The sequence below is a fragment of the Seriola lalandi genome, unplaced genomic scaffold, assembly GCF_002814215.2.
Source record: "Seriola lalandi dorsalis isolate HSWRI2012SDOR001 ecotype SW California unplaced genomic scaffold, Sedor1 jcf7180002054884, whole genome shotgun sequence".
In the NCBI taxonomy this organism is placed as follows: Eukaryota; Metazoa; Chordata; class Actinopteri; order Carangiformes; family Carangidae; genus Seriola; species Seriola lalandi.
The window spans coordinates 763683-778373 of record NW_019525436.1 but is presented as its reverse complement, the minus strand read 5'-3'; the positions used below and the strand labels follow the sequence as shown (position 1 = coordinate 778373).

The 14691-nt window shown below is 41.7% G+C and overlaps 1 protein-coding gene across 1 annotated transcript in view; it reads right to left on the bottom strand.

The window, feature by feature from the left end:
* Nucleotides 1-14691, bottom strand: part of LOC111671528 (cadherin-4-like) — a 230713-nt gene that overhangs the window by 51590 nt on the left and 164432 nt on the right. Inside the window, exon 5 of the mRNA XM_023428637.2 lies at nt 12298-12495. Within this exon, the coding sequence (XP_023284405.1) occupies nt 12298-12495 (198 nt within the window). The remainder of the gene's footprint in view (nt 1-12297; nt 12496-14691) is intronic.

Sequence of the window (14691 nt, the reverse complement as noted above, 5' to 3'; positions counted from 1 at the left end):
TGATGTTGTGCACTGTATCTCTTCAAAAGGTGGGGCAGGATTGATGTTGAGTATCTTAGTATGAAGTTGGGATTTTCAAAAATGCACTTACTAACTTAAACATAAAACACAAACTGTAAAACATCATGTATTCATTAGCTGGCGAGGATTGCACAGAGTCTGCATGAACAGATGTACCTGTGGCTCTGTGTTTAAGAGTGACAGTGTTTACGTTCATATTTAGGCGACTAAATCTGAAAACGCTGTTTGCGTTTGAGAACAATAAGCATCCACCCAAATGTAAAATGTCTCAATAATTATTGGATAGATTGCAGTGAAATTCTGTATAGTCCTTCATGTCCCCTTCAGGATGAATTTTAATAACTAAAACTAATGACATTCCCATCAGCCTCATCTTTACTTTGTGTTAGGGCTAATTAGTAAGTGTTAGCATGGTAACTCACTAAACTAAGGTGGTGAACATGGTAAACATCATACCTGCTAAACATTAGCATATTAGTATCATCATTTCGAACATGTTAGCATGCTGATGTCAGCATTTAGCTTAAAGCACCAAGGTACCTAAGTAGTCTCGGGGCCACTAACATGGCTCTAGTCTCTTGTTATTGCCAAAGCAATTGAAATTACCAAATCTCCTCTTCTTCCTCCTCTTTCCTTTTCTTTCTCACCTTCTTTTGGTTTGCAAACAACAAAGTCATGCACACTTCTCCCAGCTAGGTTGCTTTGCTAAGCCACAGCTGGTCAAACCTCAGTTGTGTCCTCGGTCACCTCTATAGTGTTTCAATACAGCTAAATTCATGATTTAGTTGTTTTTTTAGGTACATTTTTTCTGATAAACAAACAAGCATAAATAACGACTTTTATTGTGGCTCATAAATGCTTCACTGTGACATCAATCAAATTACTAAGATATGAGGATGCCATTTTCAGATTTAATGAAGGGACAGAGGGGACACAGGGGCAAACAGATGCCTTTTCAGATCTGTCCAGCCTAGTGGTCTATATGTGAGTGTGTGCCAGAATAAACTGGAGAGATAGTGTGCTCTGTGTGTTTTTGTGTCATTTGAATGATAGCTAGAAGTGATGCAGGCGAGATTATTAAAAGACCTTCATCCACCACATTAGTGAAAATAACATGGAGTAATGGAAGTTAAACAGTGAATGACTTTTCCAATTATTGCAGTATGAAAGGAGTCTGGTCTTTAATAGTGCAGGCTTATGGCAAATTAGAGGTGCTATTCTCCCCAGAGGTAACAATGGAATGACTCGCCCTCCACACTCCCTTCTTCCAGGCAGGGAGAATGAAAATAAGGCAGCCATTGTTGTGGCAGACAAAGAGCGGTCGCACCCCTTAGCTTTGGCTTAGCAGGGTTAAAGTGTGAGGGCTGCCATTTCACTATTACCCCTCTCTCCCTCCCTCTCTTTCTCTGTCACTCTCTTTCATTAGGGGATTGATTAAATTGTGAAATCTGGAGTGTGATGGATGCATGAATGACTTCTCCAGTCACTCCCCTAGGCTTTGACAAGGACAATATCAAGGACCCCCTGTTATCCCCTTTTACTCCCTCGTCCCTTCATCCCCAGGAAACCCAATCTGGGTAATTAGAGTAAAGAGTGTAGGAGACTTGTAGGGGAGAAAGAAGCAGAGAGAGAGAGAGAGAGGGTGGGTGACAGTGGCATGAAATCTGCTGCTATTGCATTTTTCCCAGTCATTTACCCCCCCAAACACAACTCCATATACACATACACACACTTTTGCGCTGTTCACCTTTCATACACCACATCTCCCTCTTCTTCCACCCCCTCCCTTCTTCTTTTTCTTCTCACTTTCTAAATACATCAGGCAGCAGTGAAGATGAGAAATGCAGACTAGAGGGAAAATGGAGGGAGGAAAAGAGTGAGCAGAGTGAGAGTAAGGGGGGGGGGTCGAAAGTGGCCGAGAATCGTCTGCATCAGCACAACTCTACAGCAGAGCACGAGCCTTTTGGCTGGAACCTGGAAACAGGAAGTGTAGAGAAGTTGCCAGCACTTGTTTGACTGAACATCCGTTTGGCAGGATGGATCAAGAGCATAATGTGAGAGAGAGGATCAAATTTTTCCCCCTTGACCAGACATGCGACCTTTGTAGGATCCTATGCTGATGGAATAAATTTGTCTCACATTGTCTTATTAAGTCTAGTCAGAAGAACATCCTGTTACATCATTACACAGACACATTTCCAGTGGACACAGCTGAAGGGCTCTTTGGAAGGAAAAGCATGCAGTACATCCCTCCCACCCTATAGGGACAAGCACTTCGGAGGTATCACGCAGTAAACAGATGTCTAAGGACCCAGATGTGAGTGCAAAGGCGAAGGAGGAAAGGTGTTGTTGGTACAGGCGGGAGCGGTATGCACGTTTGATGTTGACTGGAAGCCTGACAAAATGGGCTGCTCCCTGCCAAGCCTGCCCCTGCCAAGCACAGGCAGAAACTGAAGAGGGGCTGGACCTTGCCATGCTGCTGCTGGGTGTTTTTGAAAAGTTGCACACTCACATGTACATGCACGCAAACAAAGACACACTCGTGCACACGCACACATACACATACATGCACACACACACATGCAAACACACACACACACACACACACACACACACACACACACACACACACACACACACACACACACACACGGTCCCAACGCAGCCTCTAAGTGTGTGTCAGAATGTTTCCCAGGATGTTCTGGCTCCCACTAACCAAGCGAGAGATTCAGCTTGGCAAACTCCACCTTAGCGAGAGTCCAGCTGTCATCTTGACAAATGAACCTTGGAAGAGTGAGGAGGTGTGTGTGTGTGTGTGTGTGTGTGTGTGTGTGTGTGTGTGTATGTTTGTGGATTCACGTCTGTGTATTTTTGCTGGAGCATAAGCATGTGTGTCATAAGGATGAGATGCAGATGGCTGGTGTACATGTGGTTTCTGTTTTTTCAGGGGCAGCTGACCTGTCATTTCTTGACTGACACAGATCAGGAAATGGATCAGAACCAGCAGCGGTCAGTTGTTGTGAATCTCTTTCTAGTCACGGAAGTCAACAGGAAAACACTGCTGAAAATCTGGAAATGCCCCAGCTGCCCTAGACACTTGATGCTGAGCCCTTTTTAAAATGACACTGACTACATAGCAACCAGTACAAATCACCTTATATAAAGAAGCGTTTTGCACAGCCTCAGATGAGCCATAACTTTATCCCCTGTATGCTGCGATGCCAGGTGCTGTGCAAAGAGCTATGCATCACTCTGGTTTTATGAACAATGTGGGATGTTAAAGCTTTTATAGAGCGTTGGGAGGAAATGTTCTTTTCTCCTGAAAATGAAGAGCAAATAAAAATGTGTAAAGCAGCATCAGGGAGTATTGGCTAGAAATACTCATAAGTGAGAACCTGCAAAGTTAAAGGACAAGTTATAAAATACTGGCAACTTTTTATCTTGCACTAAACTGTTTACCTTAGGAGTCGTTTCATCTCGAGATGCTGTAAAGCGTTTCATGCGCAGTGAGGAATTTTATTACACACACACACAGTGGTGATATATGCTTGCTTGTACCAAATCTTCATGTGTGTCTGTGTGCGCTCCTGCATGTCTGTGGGTATGTGTGTGGTTAGAGGGGGTTTATAACTATACAAAAACACGATCAACCCTTGACAGTATCCATTATACTTACATGAGAAATTCTGACTGAGGCCTTTCATTGTAAATGACAAACTAAATAGGATCAGATTATGTTGGTGCAGGCCTCAATTTTGATCCCTCACAATTTACCTCCAGGAAAGAAAGATCCAAAGAGGGGAAAATGAAAAAATACAAGCACATTAAATGAGATTAGAATTTTACATCACATGACTTGCATTCAAAAGTGCTACATTTCAATTCAATCTAATGCCCGAGGACTTTTCCCTCTGCAATTACTCTTTTCTTCCATTTGCTCTAAATGCTGTTGCTTTGTGTTGAATCCCATTTTATGTTGTGAGGCCTGTGTCTCAGTCAAACATGCAAAGCTGAGGTGGGAGGAAAGGACTACCTGATGGGAAAACCACAATGTCTGTGGGTCTTCTCTGTCTGTCTGACTGCCAACCTGTCTGTCAAAGTGTCCTCTCAAAGTGACCGACCTTGTCTCGTATCACCAACAATCACAGCCACCCGCAGCCCCCCCACTTCATCACTGGTCCCCACCTCCCCGAGTCCCCTTCCGAATATCTTTCTTCCAATTTCACTGCATATTATTTTTTCATGTCTTCAGAGGAATAGATTGTTGGCTCTCCTTCATCGTACTGATCCACAGGGTCGGTGAGGCCAACCTCCAGGGGACCAGACAGAGGCTGTTTGTTAAGCTGTTATTTATCTCCTTCATAAAGTCCTCCTCATCTCCTATTAAGGAGCCCAGAACTGTTGCCCTTGACTCACACATAACTCTTGTGTCTTTTGGTGAGATGATTTACTGTTTAATTTAACACCAACTGAACCCAGGAGGGAGCCCGCCTGGTGCTGCCTGATGTCATATCAGAGAGGAATGTGTTGGAGGAGGGGGGGTACACACGTGTGTATCTCTATGTGCGTCTGTGCGTGTATGAGTGAGTGGGTGGCTGATGCAGAGGTTTTTCTTGTTTGTTTTGTTACTGTAACATCTTAGTAGTAGCAGCTCTGGGCCTGGTTATGCACAACAAGGCCACGGCTGGAAATTTTTCTCTTGAAAAACAAACCGTAGCTGAGTATGCCTGATGAACATGTTTACCAGGACTTCACGCCGCTAATTTCAAAATAATGAGATATTAAACAGTGAAAATTACATTTTAGTCTCACTTCCCTGAACACAGGAGGAAACAAAGGCAAACGCAGTTGACAAATACATGAATGTAGTAACAATTTGTTTTTCTCATCAATACCAGGAGATTAGGAGACTCCATTTCCTGGGGCTGATAAATGTAATTATATTGATCTCACTAATTTCATTAGAAGACGGGAAATGCAGCTCATAAAGTATTTGTTATATGCCAAGACAAGACTACTGTAAAGAGTGGGGGGGGTGGGATCTTCGGAAAATAGTGGATCGCTGAGGGGACGCAATAATCAGGACTAAGCATACAGAAATGGAACTGTCAAATACATAAAGCTATTCCTTTCCTAATTCATGAATGACCTCAGTCACCTCCTCTGCGTGAGCTATTAATGTACCCTCAGATGCTCCCCTCTCCTCTTAAATACCTGAGTCTCACGCTATTCAGAAGATGGTCAAATTGCTTTTATGGTCAAATGTTTCATTAATGATCTGACCTGTCAAAAAAGGAGTGAGCATGCTCCTCCATCACAAAGACTCCATTAACAAGAGTAACAATATAAAGCACTCTCAATTTCCACTGGTGTTTTACTCGTGTCATCATAACTCAGAGCTGGGTATCCAGCTTTATCCCTGCTGTCACAAGAACAGACTTTTTAAAGAAATAAATGAAAAGTCATTATATCTGAATACTTCTATTTTAAACTAGCATTTGCCAAGGTTGATGTACTTGTGCACGAACAGAACAGTTAATATCTGAGGTGATCATTTTTTTAGATAAATATATTATCTGACTCTAAACCAGTGGTTCCCAACCTGTGGGCTTGCAAGGTTTATTGCAAGTGAGCCGACAAATCATCTGCAAAACAGAACAATTTTAACAATATAATTCTTTAAAAATATCTTAAACATAAATGATCTTTAAAAGCATTAAAATGTTTAAAAACTCCTTTAATCTTTTTGTTTTTTTCTCTTCATACTAAAGCCTATTACTGTGATAAGCCAATGACAGGAACACCTAAGTTAACGCCGGCATCATAAACTTGTATAGTTATGGGGCCGCCAACATTTTTGAGATTTTTAAGTGGGCCATGAGTTGGAAAAGGGAACCACTGCTCTAAACAAACTATGAACTCTGGATATCTGCACCAAAGTTCATAGCAATGAAGCCAATAGTTGTAGATGTATTTAACATTATGATTCATCCTCTGGAGGTCCATGAATGACTGTACAAAATTGTAGGGCAATCCATCCAGTAGTTGTTGAGATATTTCTCTGAAAATAAAAAATGTAAACCTGCTGGTGGTGCTGGAAGAAAAGTCAGGGGAAGTCATTAGGATACAAGGTCTGAGGATTGTGAATGTTTATATAAAAGTTCATGGCAATCCATTCGGTAGTTGCTGAGATATTTCTGTCTGGACCGAAGTAGCAGAATGACTGACAGACTGACATTACCATAGCACAGACATCAATAGAGCCATGCTGCTAGCATGGCTAAATTACCAGGACCAGTAAATATCAAACTGTATATTTAGCCAACTGATTTGCAATGTCTCCTGGAATAAAATTCAAAGCTGGGGTTTGGAAAGGAAATACCTCGAGTGAATTCTTCAGGGGGTGAAGCCAAACAAAAAGCCAAGAGTTTAAACTACCCAAGATGTTTAACTGAGTCAAAACAAAGAGCAAATGAAGTGCTGACATGACTGTTTGTGCTCTTCCCCCAGAGTGGACTCTCGCTCCTTTTTCCTCCATCTTCATACTTTACAGGAGGTCCACCCATTTCTGAAAGCTTATTGTTTCTTTTATTTACTCCCCTGGCTTGATAGAGTTTATGATGTGTGTATGTGTGTGCATGTGTGTGTGTGTATGTGTGTGCATGTGCTTGTGCATGGAAGATGTAAGCCTGCCAAAGAAGGACTTAAGCAGTGCACAAGAACATTGAAAGATTACAAAATAAAACATAGCCCTGAACAAAATATGCCTGAATACATATACAGCAGTGCACATCCGGTGCAGTTCATGTGTTTGATAGACTTAGTGTAGCCACAAATGTGAGTGTTTTCACAGCCTGAATTTATTTAGCTCAGAGAGTTCTGTGCAGTTCGGCATTCATAAAACGTTCCATATGGGCAACAGTGTGGATTCCTAGTGACCGAGCTCTGGATCTGTGATCCTTAAATACTCACATCCCTGCGTTTCACCATCCTGCGGTTTCTCTGGTGGACGGGGGTTATAAAAAAAACACAAGATGGAGTCCTGTTTTACTAGCTTAGCTTTTTCTTCTCTTTGTTCAGGGATAAAGCAGAAATGCGACCAAACAAAACCCCAAACAATGAGCATATACAAAAGCAACATCGCAACACATGCGCTTTACTGATCCTTTGTTTGCCAGTAGTAATTTCTCTCTGTGCCTGTGTATGCATGTGTATGTTTGTTTGTGACTGAATGTGTGTGTTTGTGTCTGCAGGAGAGAGTGGAAAAGGATGAAGGGGGCAGACTGGAGCAGTGCAGTGCTGGTGTTGGCCGGGTGGTGGGGTGGCAGATGCCAGAAGGCTTCATTAGACTCGAGGGAAGAGGCTGTGAACAGCAGTTCTCGGGGAAGTCTATCAGACCTAAACACAAACACAGACATGCCTCTAATCCTGGTCTAGCCCTACATTCCCTCACTCGCTCCTCTCCTTTCTGTCTGTTGCTTTTTCTTGTTCTCAATCATACCCACCCGTCTTTGTCCCCACTCAAATTCTCCAATTCAATCAGCTCCAGCTCATTTGTACAGTTGCTTTTTTGTTCCTCCTTTTCTTTCGGATTTTTTTTTCTCTTTTGTCTGTGTTTCTGGTGTTTTTGTTGTTGCCGTGTCTGTCAGTGAAGCGGAGCAGTCATTAATCACTGGTAAACGTACGCAGAGGAGCAAGCAGACACCTCAGGGGGGAGTTCTCTCATTCTGCTTGAAAAACGCTTTTCTCAACATGCTTCATGGAGAGAGATGTAGAAACTGGAGCACAGGTGCTGCAGCAAGTACAACAAACATAACCAGATGCACTGCAACACACATCAAATCGGATACAAATGCCTGTCTTTGTGCATTGTTTAACATGCTGGCTCTAAAGCTGCTACCAGGAAATTAATACCTACAACACATTACTGATACAAATGACTTGTCGATAAAAGTGCAGGATATCAAATAAAAGAATCAAAAAACTCTTTCTCTACATATCAATCAATAAATGGCTCTAGACAAGTACCCATTTATTTGGCTTATTCCTCTCACTGCTGCTCTTTCTCTCTATGGTATTTCTGTCGATCTAATGTCCTGTGATTATTGAGGGATGCAGCTGCACTTTATCGGAATATCTGGCTCCTCTGTCTCAAGGACAGAGAAAAAAATGTCTTCCAAAAGAAATATTATCCAATAAAACAACAGTTTAGCTGAAGTTGCAGGGATTTTCACATCCCTTATTCCAGCTCTCATAATAAATGACTTCTCACTCAAAATAATATCTCTGTTAGACAAACAATGAAGTATTACCCAGAGCGGAGGAGGTTTAAGGAGTCAGGTTTTGGAAGAGAGAGGCTGTAATGAAGATAAGACTGAGGACAAGGACAAACTGATGCAAGAAGTGAACAATTAGAAGAGAAAAGGATGAAAAGAGGCTAATGTTGTGAGAAATGGTTTTTGTACCGATTGTAGATGTCTAGATACACATCAACCGTTCCCATGTGAGAGAAGAGCTAACTACACCAACTCTATCATTTCATGCTTGTTAGTCTTAAATGAATAATTGACGGTTTCGGCAATACACTAATTCAGTTTCTTGTCAAGAGTTAGAGAAAGGTTGATACTTTATTACACATCTGTCCATGAAATACGAAGCTAAATCCGGGAGATAACTAGCCTAGCTTAGTGTAAAGACTGTAAACAGATAGCTCGGCTCAGCCCGAAGGCAGGAAAATCTGCCCATTAAGACCTCTAAAGCTTGCTACTTATCATGTTATTGAACAAACAAGATATAATGTGCTAATTGGTGAGATTTGCAGGAGCTTGTAAGTGTATTCTGTAACTGTTTCCCCCCTGCTTTCAGTCTGTATGCTAAGCTAGGCTAGTTGACAAAGTAAGAAAGTGAACATGCATGTATCCCCAAATGCCAAATAAATGTTACTAATGCTTACCCATTTAGAGCATGTTAACTTTGTAAATAGTCCGATACATTGTATAAAAGCAATGATACCATCACCCCACCTGCACCAGCAACTTTGACAGGCCAAAACCACATCTCTCTCTCGCTCTGTTATTTTCTCACAGATAAGAGTCAGGAAACAGTATGATGAAAAAAGGCATTTTACTGGACAAACATTTATTCATACTGCATATGCTCCTTTGCTAAATTGTTGTTTCATCAGGGTTTTGTTCATTTTTCTGCTGACGGTTGTTCTAATAGGGGGTTAAGGGAATTGAGTGGTGGAGGGGGATGGTTACGTTGAGTCTTTATTTACCCGAGCAAAAGAAATCGATGCGTCTCAGCCGTAGGAGAAGTGTGTGGATCAATGGAAGGTTTCAAAAAGCCTCTGTGAGAAATCAATGTCCCTTACATGCTATTGATGGGTGTTTGGCTGCAGAAGTAAGAGAATGACAAAGAACACCTGTTTATTGTGAAAAATGACCCCCCCCACTCTTTGTTTTAGTCTTTCTGGATCTTTTCCTCCCTTTGTTTGCTGTATAACAGTCTTCTGTTTCCTTCCTTTTTTTTTTTTTCTGAGACTTGCATTTTCATTTTCACTCTGTCAAAAGTTATGCACTACTCATTCCCATTTGTAGTGCTGAAATCAGTGTTGCTAACACCAGACATTCAGTACAACTCTGTTACACTACAAGTTAAAAAGGCCTCATATGAAGCCTGAGAGTTGCACCGTGCACACTTCACGTTGATGTACAGTGAAAAAGTCAAGTGCTGAAGCAATTATTTCCGCGCTGCTATTAATAAAAAGCAGTCAATAACATCTCACTGAGCTTTGACAATGTCTTAGCTTTAAAGAGTGACGGGCGTACAGTTCTGCCAAGACTGTACCGGAGCAGTCAGCGTTTCCCTCGAGCAATGTCACGCTACGAGTTCAGAGGCCAGTCAGTAGGGCCTTTGTCCTGACACCTGCCCGATCCTGTGCTGGCCTGATCAAAGTGACAGTGCTGCAGACCTGCGGAGATGCAGGTGAGGGCTGCTGTCACCCCGCCTGTCCAACTGATGGCAACTTGGTCAGGGCAGGGAGAAAAGCGGTGGGATGGCGGGGAAGGCTGCTGCCTGCATGTCACTCATTGCTGCGCTGGATGACAGAACAGCCCATTAGGAAAGGGACTGACTTCACAGGCCATTAGGGGAGGCATCACACAGCCACAGCACACAGAGCACTGAACAACGGCACAGTTGGAGAAAGGTAGGAGAAGACATGAGAGACAGAAACACTGTAAGCTCTGTTTTGCAACCTGCAAATCGCAGAATTAAAATTGCGATGAACATGTTAAATGTCAGAGATGAAAAACGTAATCTTCTGTCTTCATGTTGCTATTAAAATAAAAAATGTTCATCTTTGCTTGGATTTTTTGAGTAAAATTTGAACTGAGGGAACTGAAACAGATGCAGAACAAGCTTCAATCTCCATACAAGACCAAAGAGGTTATAGAAGTGGGCTAAACACACAAGTATGCCCCCCCCCCCCAAGAGCTGTCTCCTTGTTAAAATCTTTAGTTCTTGGTATGGCCCTGCCTGCCCTCCAGTCATCATTAAAAGAGAAAGACGGGAACCTGAGAGCCCAACAGAGGCATCAACACGCATCACTTCTCCTCTGCTCTGAACGCTCCACTCAGCAATCCACCAGCCCCTGACGGACCTATTTACTGCACAAATAGGACTGCGTTTGGCTGCACACTATACTTCCAAATGTTCCTTTGATACCTTCTCTCCCCACCCCACCCTATCCCCTCTGTCTCTCTATGGTTCTGACCAGCTCATAAAAACAGCAAAACTGTCTGGCCAGTTTACGGCTGGGTGTAGCACTTCTGAGGGGCTCAGAGGGTTTAGAAGAGAATGCCACACTGTGCCAGGCTGATGGGACACACTCCAGCTGTAGACACACTCCAACTCCAAAACAAAAACTTACAAACTCTCCTCGCTTTGACTTGATGTTTTTGTTTCACAAAAAAAAAAAAAGGAAAATGAAAAAAGTTTCCTTCAAGCAGCTCCCCAGGCTTTTCCCTGGGGATTGGATGAAACCCTGTTGAAAAACAAAGAATAGAAACAAAAGAGGAAAAAAAAATGCTTCTTTTGCACAATTTAAGACCCAAAAGAGATAAACTGTGAGAGTTTTGTAAACAGCGAGGAAAAGCTGATGGCTAGATATTCCAGATAAAGAGAGAAGGGAAGTGGTAGCAGGGAATGAAGCAGCGGTCTCCTGGAATGATGTTTTTTGATGAATTACAGCGCGAACCACAAGCTTTGAGTCTGGAGCTTTGCTATGAGAGAGACAAAGTGCACAGTCTGTTATGACAGAAACCCTGAATTTTAATCACTGTGCAGCTCTAGCCTTTGCACAACAGCACATTCACACAGACGTTTATTTATTCATGTTTTTTTTGTTGTTTTTTTTGCCTCCGACCTCTAACCTTCACCATGTTGTGTTTATATTCTGTACTTATAAAAATTAGCAGTTTTGCAGAAATGAAATTTGCCACGATGAGAGTCAGTTGCTGTTGCCACTTTCCGATCTAAATGATGCTAAATACTACATGAGAACAGATTTATTGAATGATGATTAGGCAACAACAGATGAGGTGTTACTACTTGTAAATTCCTAGTTCACACATGCAGGAGGAGGCTATAGTCAGGTCATTTGTCATGTTGTGACCTCTGAGTTTTAAACCAACGTTTCTTTACTGGGCCACAAGGGAATGAACCACTGTCCTGCTCTTTTTGAGCCTGAGACCTGTAGTTTTTCATACTTTCTCCTTATATTTCACAAGAGGCCCAGAGTTATAGCTTCAGTAAAGATTCTGTGACAAATTGTATTGTTATAAAGCGGCTATAAAAATAGAATTGAACTTCGGGCAACCTTTCTGAAATGGCCTGATAAAGGAAGGAAAGGATGCATAAAAGAGCAGAAATAATCATTTGCTTCACTGTGAACCCAACAGACCTCACACTGTGGAAGAGTTTAGCTGCTTAGCTGTTTTGAAGCCTGGTCTCTGTCTGAAGGGAAAACTTCTCAGGTCCAATCAGGGCTGTTTAAATACCTTAAGATTTTGTGGCTATAATTACATGAGGATAACACAACATAATCATCTGCAAGGATGTGGAGAACAAACCAGTTATGCTAATTTATTTCTGTTCTTTATCACCGTCCATCACACATCCCCCAATCAGTGTTAGCCATGAAGAGCCCTCAAGAAAACCCAGCTGTAAATTTAGAACAAATCAGTGATGCAGCCCATCAAATCTTTCACTTACGCTGACGAGCATCTGAGGGAACGGTCCTCGAGAATTCTCTGCCACGTTGATTGGTGGGATCACCCAGTCCCTCTTCTGCCTCCGTAGACCCTTGGAGCTGTTCAGGCCAGACCCTGAGAACATGATGAGAGGAGGTGGTGCTTGGAACACGTCCGTCCTCTCTTTTCTCTCGACGACTTTCCCCTCTTCCGTTGTGACCTTTAAGACAACAAAAGGTTCAATTTAGGAGGCTAAATTTGCTGTAACAGTAGTAATATGATGGAAGTAGAAATTCACAGGATGGAAAGAATAACATTCCAGCTTAAACTGACAAATCTAAGATCTTTATTGAATAAGTTCTCAGATACTGAGTGGTTAGCAATATGTAAGTCACCTGGCAATGTCAAGTGGTCTGTATTTTTAATGGCAGGCAGCAAAGCACAGCTCCACTGCTATAGGTGCTGGCTATGTATAATCCTACTAACAACCTGAACCATAAAAGTCCACATTCTCTAATCTCATCATGCAGCCAAATACGGAGGGCCATAGCTTGAAATAAGGAAACTGTTAGGAGGTTTATGTAATATAATACAACACTGAATAATCATACTTTTAAACTAAAACCATGTTTGATATGTTTGCTTTTTTGCTGGTGAAGAGGTGCATAATTTAGGGATCTCAGAGATCAGTAAAATTGGCTGCTGCATTATTTTCCATGGTGTAGTTTCCATGGTTGCAATGGCCAATGTAAAAACCTCTATTATCATCAGCTCAGGTGGCAGCGGCAAATACAAATACTGGTGGCACCGTCCCCCTGCTGTCTGAAAGTATCACTCTGAATATAAGGAGATGTGTTCTAACAATAACTGTAGTGAGGAGTGAGAGTCCGGCAGCTGTCCGGCTCCTCCGTCTCGTCCTCTTGTCATTGTGGTACATGCATGTGCAATACACATGCATGTATTTGTTTCTGAAACCTACAGTATTTCAGTCATCGCTATAGATGAAGAGAATGCATGATGTTACTATGGAAACAAAGAGCACAATGCACATCCTGTATTTTGAATGTGAAAGAACTAATGGATCCACTCAAACACAAATTCACTCTGTTATTTCTTCACTCACACGATTACTCACTTGCTGACTGACTGACTCACTCGTTCTTACAGTTTGTCTTTCTGCGCCTAATTGGTGATTAGAAAGCTTGGCAACCAGAACAAGGACGACACATGTCCTCGCTCTAATCTTGCTCAAACCTGTGAACTTCTACATATTCTATAGAGTACTTTACAACAATTATCAAAGCAAAATGATAAACGTACATAAAGTATGAACATATTTTAAATAAAGTTTCAGAAGAACCACGTTGAGCCTTTGTGATGCTGTTAGAAAAACCCACCCTAGTATGTGCAATGACACTGAACAAGAGAATAGGAGGTTTCCAAAAGCTACATAAATGTATGATAATTGGCCGAGACCTGAATTAAATTATATACTCAATGCTTTTATAATTTTACCATATAAGTTGGAGCTACATTGTAATAAAGAAATTAATTAAAGTGAGTAAATATAGACTAAATACAAATTACAAGTTTCCATCAAAAAACTCCTCTGTTATATTAATCTATAAAATTCTAACTCTAGTTAACTGTAATATTTCCAAAACCATTTGAAATAAGATTAAGCTTTTTGTGTGTGCACGCACGCACATTTGTGTGTGCGTGTGTGTGTGTGTGTGTTTTAGTAAGAGAAATCATTCTGTGACTCAGACTGGGTTGATAAAACTCTTGAAACAAAACAGCAGAAATGAAGAAATGCTTTATGGCAGAAGTAGAGCACTCCCTCAGTTCTTAAAAGCAGACAATCTCCTGTCAGTGTGTCTGCAGTGTGACATATAAGCAACAAATACAATGTGCTAAATGATGTTCTTGTCTCGTTCATTTGTGCCATCATGCATCTGACCTGAGCAGGGCAGAGCTGTAAAGTGTGACCACATCGGTGTACAGTCTGTGAATTCTTTGTATGTATGTATGTATGTGTGCATATATATGAAAGAGACCATAAACCTCAGACTGTGTCATTTACACCGGGTATAAAAATCCTATTAAGAGAGAGCATGTCTGAGGTTCGATTTACAGCCTCTTTCAGTAGACAGTGACAGCTGAATCACAGACACGCACTTCAATCATACAGTATTCTCCCATCACACACTCCTCTCACACACTCCCTGCAGGCAGAGAGAAATGACCACCACAAACCTGTCTTTTTGAAAGATGTTCGAATAAGGCATTTGAAAGGAGCCCATTGTCAATCTCCTCATGAACGTTAACTCATCCATGAGTCACGAGCACTATATCAAATGCTGAAACTATCAAGCATTTGCAGCACCTGACCAACGTAATGTACTCACATGAAAAT